At 36.1% G+C, this 6,720-nt stretch overlaps 1 protein-coding gene across 1 annotated transcript; it reads left to right on the forward strand.

The window, feature by feature from the left end:
• Nucleotides 1-1,371: 1,371 nt before the first annotated feature.
• Nucleotides 1,372-5,490, forward strand: LOC104548095 (programmed cell death 6-interacting protein-like; the record flags this gene model as incomplete). The annotated part of the gene is made up of 3 exons (XM_010194016.1): nucleotides 1,372-1,499; nucleotides 2,093-2,246; nucleotides 5,390-5,490. Coding segments are annotated over 3 exons (383 nt in total), but the record flags the coding sequence as incomplete, so codon positions are not given.
• Between the last annotated feature and the right edge of the window lie 1,230 nt (nucleotides 5,491-6,720).

The following is a 6,720-nucleotide window of genomic DNA, read 5'->3' on the forward strand; positions in this document are numbered from 1 at the left end:
CTGAGGAAAATCTATATTGCTAAACAGCTGTTCACATCGTAGTAAATCACACTTGAGATGCAGTCCAGAGTATAAAGTAATTGTGCATTTAAAGTAACTTTGCACTTCAGAAGCTTTAAAGCCTTATTTTCTTTCCTTTCTTGTTTGCTTTAGTCTTTTGAATTATGTTTAAGTTGTACAAGATCTTTTTAGAAAAATTCCAAAAAATATAATACAGAAGATAGATGGTCTAAATAGATGGCTGTTATCCTGATGAAATGTGATGACTATGTAACTCACTTTTCAGTCAGGGAAGCATGGCATGTCAGATTTGTAGCTGCTTTTCTGAAAATTTAGTGTGGGTCAGTGTTAACATAGAAACTTAAGAGATATGTTACATTAATATGTAGCTGTATAAGGAGACTGGATGTTAGTGAAATGAGACAAATGTGCCTCTTTAGTACCTTCATGTTTTAAGGATAATTTAGAAGTTGTACCTGGGTTTGTGAAATGGAGAATTTACTAGTTGAGTGAGTTTTCTGTATTCTCCAACACAAGTGTCTATAGAGGCTTTTAAACAGTAGTAGGAAACTAATATATGCAGTCGTTAGATTTTTCCAGTGCTTGCATGTGTTAAATAACCTTATGAAAGTAATTAATAGATTCAAAATGGTTCCTGTTCAGGTATTACTGTTTCTAGAAGTGTAGGCTCCATCCTCTGGGACGATGAAGTACTACAAGAGTTCAGTCTGGACAGGCCACACAGCTGTCTAGTGAGCACAAGTTTTAATTAAGTAAATCCTTAGTTTGTTTCAGTGCATGTGTAACCAAGATTTGTCAGCATTTTCAGTCTGAAATAATAGCTTTGAGAGGTGAAAATTTCCCTGCATTTTAATATATAGAGCATGTCAAAATCTTTGGCCTCAGTGAGAGAAGGGTTGTTAATCTTGCATTCAAGATACAACGAGAGCGTGTAATTGGGCAGATACTGCAAAGTGATTAATGCACCAAAGTTCATATTTCAGATTATCCTTCAGTAATGTGTATATTTCTGTATCTTCAGGAGCCAAAAAGATGTACTCCAATTAGAAAGACTTTCAAATTATTTTGTGTATTGTGTAGATTTTCATACCACAACTTCCATGCTTTATGCCACTCTATAGTTCCTCACATCAAAACATTTTGTGCAAGTGCTACATTAGGCTATATAAAGCCTTCAGAATGAAGATTACTTCAGCTTTAAAAGTTAAGTATGATTTTTATTTTTTTGCTTGAAACAACTGTTGATATTTTTAAGTACAGTTATTAGTAGTGTTGGCCTCATCTGTAGGATGCTAGGGTACCAAAGTTTATTTTCTTAACAGTATAGGTAACTGTCTGTCTTGATTGCAGCTCTGGCAAGTTTGGGGTATGAGAAGACCTGTGTTTTGTTCAACTGTGGAGCATTGGCAAGCCAGATAGCAGCAGAACAGAATCTGGATAATGATGAAGGACTAAAAGCTGCAGCTAAGCACTATCAGGTACAGAGGATCCCTGCTTATGCTTAGGAATTTAGAATTATTAATCTTAGAACATCAGATAAGTATCTCTCAGTTTTAAAGATGTATATACATGTTTTCCCTCTCTTAACTGCAAAGGTGGATTGGCCAAGTACCTGGTCTTAGCTCATATTTATTTACCAGCTTTGAAGGATTTAATTCCATACAGTTCCCTGTACCCCTTCCCTTAAGTGTGTTGGTAACTGATAACCTTCAGCTTAAAATTTAATAATTTTAGTTAGTATGAATTTTAGTTTTAACAAGTAATAATATCTTTTTCTTCTTTGGAATGTTTTAAAATTTCCATGCTCTCTCTTACTGGCTCTTAGGTGTAGCCAATATACCTTTACCGATAGTCTCTCTTGATAAATGTCTCAGTATAAGTGGCTTCAAGAACAAGAAGTCACAAGGAATTGTTTTAATTAATGGGAGATTTGTTGTTTCGATAAGTGGGAGATTGTATACCAAAAAATCTCTAATTTTTTTTTGTAATTATTGTATGTTATATCTGTAAGAGTCAAAAAAGATAATCTGTTGAAAACATGAATGATAATACATTATTTTGTTTTGCTTAGTTTGCAAGTGGTGCTTTCCAGCACATTAAAGACACTGTTTTGTCAGCCTTGAATCGAGAACCTACAGTGGACATCTCTCCAGACACGGTTGGAACTCTCAGTCTTATTATGTTGGCTCAAGCCCAAGAAGTCTTTTTTCTGAAAGCTACAAGAGGTATATCTTAATTTTTGGCTTATTTTGGCTCATTACAGCTTTCAAAAAAACTTACAAGTGTTTTAAGTTATTAACAGCTTATAAAGGGCCTTTCTCAAGTTTTTTATTTCTACCTTTACTGATTCCCCTCCCACCCCTTTGATGATTAAGCACAAACTACAGATACCACTTAAGAATTCATCCAAGGTTCACCTGACAATGCAGTTGTTCCATTTGCCTTGCCTTTCTTTTTACGTCCAGAACCATTAGTCTTCATTTTACAAAGGATTTTGTTGATCTCTGTTTTTTCCTTTCCCCCCTTGAGAACAAAACACATTTTCTAAAAGAACTAAGAGTACTAGAAATGGTGCATAGGGGTTTTACCATTACTCTTCTCCTCCTCTGGGGAGTGATTTAATGAGAAAGAAATGACTGTGTTAGGAAATAAAGGGAATTTCCTAAAATTTTAGGGAAACAAATTCTGTTTGATTGCTCCTGATTTTAACAGAGGAACTCTTTGACCAAGTCAGTCTTTGAAAATGCCCTGTTTATCTTGCAAAGTGAAATGCTGCAGGTAGGTAAAAAAACCCTAACTGTTAAAGGGTGATTGTGAAATACTGGTTCAAAGGCTGCATATTTTAACAAAACTATTAAAGAACATATGCTTCAAAGAATTTTCCTGTGGAACGGTATTATCTTTGGTCCACTGTCTCTTACTCTTTGCTATTCTTCTCTTCTCTCTGTATTTACATGAAGTTGTGCATCTAGAAATTAAAGATATCTAAAAGTAGAACTAAAGACATACAGGTCATGTGATTGCCCACCAACTGCTCTCTCTCCCCATTTTGTTTGGAATACAGTGGAGAAAGATGGATTATGTGAACTGGGATGTTTCTTCTCTTCACAGCGAAGATCTCTTAAAATTCTTGTAGCCTTAATACCTTTAGGAGAATCTCAACAAAAAGGTTGTCATTCAGCCAAGTGACAATTTATGTTTATGTTCTTTATTGTGCTTATAGTAGTATTTTAGTCTCTGGCTTTTTGGATGTGGCTTTGAAATAAATTTATATAATAAATGCCTGAAACTTTTCGTCAGAGCAGTAGCAGGCACTGAAGTAATTTTGTATGAGAAATAGATCTTTCTGTCACCTTCTTGATTTCTTCTTAGCCAAAACGTGAAAAAGACAAAGCAAGGCTGATCCGAAAAGCACACATGCCCCTGTGTGAAGATTTTTGTGACTAATCCCAAGACCACAAGTCTGCCAGTGTTAGTGGGGCAGTAAGGTTAATAATCATCTGACTGTGAAGGCTGTAGATTTTGCCAGATGTAGAGGTTCTTTTCTCTGGCAGGGAAGACATTTTGTCAAGAATCATGTTAGACAACATGATTAACTTCAGAGACCTATTTTTCAAGGGATAATGCTTCAAAGTTTGATCTCAAAACTCCAATTTAGCTTCTTGCTGCATTGACTATTTTCCATACTTGCATTTTTCTGTTTTTCCTCTCATGTGAGATGGTCCATTTAGCAGCTTACCAGTTGATAATGGTATTTCTGATAGAATTGAGTTTATTCACAAGTTGAAAGGAAGTGGTAGTGTTTGGCAATAAAACAGTTTGGTCAGTCGAATCTAACTCCACTGCATAACTACAGATCAGTGCTTTAATTTCTGAGCCTTTCCTAATGTTTTCTTTTAAGTGTCTTTTAAGTCTGCATGTGTTTGCTATTCCATTTCAAAGTTTTCTTTGTAGCTGCAATATTTTAAAGATACGTGAGTAGAAGCTAAGGCTTCTGATGGTGAAAGACGTATTCTGAGCTGTCTGCATGGACAGATGAGTCTCCTCTAACACTTACGTTAATGGAAGTGTGTAGTTCACATGCCAATATTTTTTTCTTAGAGCTCAAACTCTATGAAGATGCAACTACCGAACACTAGGTGGGGCTAGAAGGACAGTCTAGGTTTTGTGTGTTTTGGTTTTATTAAACGTTTAGCTAACTAGACAGAAACATCTGTACAAAAAAGTAAATTGCTTGATCTCATAAGATGCTTTCTCTCATTATTTGTCATCTATATCCTGTTCCACAGTGAAAAGATCTTTCTGGCATATCTTAAATACTTTTACCTCATAGAAGGTAAATATATTACCTCATAGGTCGTGCCTGAAGTGTTGTAGATAGATGTGTGAATATGCTGGAATGAGCAGACCACTTGGGAATTCTTTTGATTTAATTTTGACAATTAAGCATATTCTGCAGGCTTCCTAATCTCCCTGTACTCCCCATTCATGCTTATCAATCTGGCAGTACATAAAAATCGCCTGACTCAGAGGATACTTGTTTGTAAGGGCAGCTATTTAGAGTGGACAGCCAATGTTTGCATTGATTTCTTGCCTTCTCTTGGAAGGCTGAATTGCTAGCACAGGCACAGAGGTGATCGTAACAGGAGATAAAAATAGATGCAGCATGTTCCTATTTAAAAAGTTTTGGCTTCAGGAACAGGGTGAGGGTATGAGGAAGGGAATACTGCTGCTGCTAGGCACATGCGGCTCTGATATGAAGTAGTGGATACCACTTGGAGGAACCATGGTTATTTATGTCTAGGAATGGTGTTTCTGCACTCACTGTAAGCTAACAGTGGTGTGGACTGCCATGGAAAGCACCACTCCCTTCTCTTGCACTTCAGCACATTTTTGAGAGTCCTGACATGGAGTTGGGTTAGAAAACAGATCCTGCTCAAAATTAACTGGTTTTTGCTAACTAGATTTCAGCTAAATTCTTTCGTTATGGCTACACTAAAGCTTGTGCTGGCACAAAGGAAGGGCTGGGATCAAGCTGCCAAAGTTAAGAGTGGGACTGCATCTTTTATTGGCAGCTTTCCATTGGTCTGAGGTAAAGCATCACTCTTGATCCTGCATAAATGCCAGCAGCTGCCAAAAGATGTCCTGTACAACTGACTGAACCTTCAATGTCAGGATTGAAGTAGAAAATCTGGAAGGCTGGATGTCAAGAAAGAAGAATGGGATCCTGTCTTTAAGCTATAATGTAAAGCTATACCCTCAGAACGCAGTTGTTGCTGTTTCAAGATGATGTAATCTACCTGTTCCCGTGTAAAAACTGATGATAATCGCAATTCTTCTTTGTTTTTTTTCCTTCCCTTTCCCCTAGATAAAATGAAAGATGGTATCATAGCTAAACTAGCTAATCAGGCTGCAGATTACTATGGTGATGCTTACAAACAATGCCAATATAAAGATACTTTGCCCAAGGTTAGTAACTCTCATCAAAATAATCTGAGATCTGTGCTTTTATTGTGAATAACTGTTATTGCTTACAATGTATGTCTTGAAATACACTTAAAATATATCCTTATGAAAACAGTGAAGTGTCTAGGAGGCAGAAGATAGTTTTGGTGTTTGTTTTTTTTTTAAATAAGTAAAACTGTATTATGTGAAATGTGTTTACTTGCAATGCATTTTATTTAAAGTGAACATGAAATGTTTATGTTAGCATTTAGGGATGCCTTCTTAGTACTTAACGCCTTACTAAATCTGTTATTCAAACTAACACTTCCTAATGGGGCTTAATTGGCTTCTAGTCTCAAAATTTTCCTGTGAAATTTGCTCTCATGTTGACAGCATGAATACAGTGGTACTGTTAACCTACCTGTCAATGAAAAACATGGCCGGAAGTCACTGTGTGTGCTCTGTCCTCTTGCCTGCCTTCTCTTCTTCCCCCACCCCAGAACAATCTTGATACTTGGGAATTATCTCAATTTAGTCTTGACTGTTCATTTGAGTGCTATTGGTTTTGGAAGATGCAGAAGGATATTTTTATCATGCTCTTTGAATATGTACTGCATAACAAGTACTTTAAAAATGAGCAGGTTTTCAATTTATCAAATGTCAATTATGGTCAAATCATAAAATGGTGGTGTGGTGCGGTGTTATAAATGTAAAAGTTGGACTCTTGAAATTTATAAGTAGCCAAGTAGGAGATTATCTTCCATAGCGTTTTTTATGTGTCCCTGGGAAGCATCCCCTGTTGCTAATTCGCAGTTATTTTCCATTCATTAATAGTTTCAAAACCCTTAAATAACTATGCCAGCTTGCAGTGGTCTTTCTTGTTACACATAAAATGTGAAATATACTAGATTTACTAAAAATAGACTAGAAAATGTACTGAAAATATTTTTATGAGTGATAGATGGTAGAGGTTGATGTTTGGTCCTTTAACTTAATATGCAATCTTAGTCCAGTAATTGCCAAAGTATTTGCTAAAGACATTTTTATTCCCTCTGGGGGAAAAATGAGTTGTGAGGGGTTTTTGGGTGGCTTTTTGTTTTTGTTTCCAGCCTCCCCTATTTCCCCCTCCCCCCAGGGATAGAAACTGGTTAAGGACTACCATAATAAAGTAAAAGTATGCATTTTTATTCTTAAGCAATAAATTACCCAAATGCCTTTTTAGACCAGTCAGTGACTTTATATATATATATATAT

The sequence above is a fragment of the Mesitornis unicolor genome, unplaced genomic scaffold (assembly GCF_000695765.1).
Source record: "Mesitornis unicolor isolate BGI_N332 unplaced genomic scaffold, ASM69576v1 Scaffold28921, whole genome shotgun sequence".
In the NCBI taxonomy this organism is placed as follows: Eukaryota; Metazoa; Chordata; class Aves; order Mesitornithiformes; family Mesitornithidae; genus Mesitornis; species Mesitornis unicolor.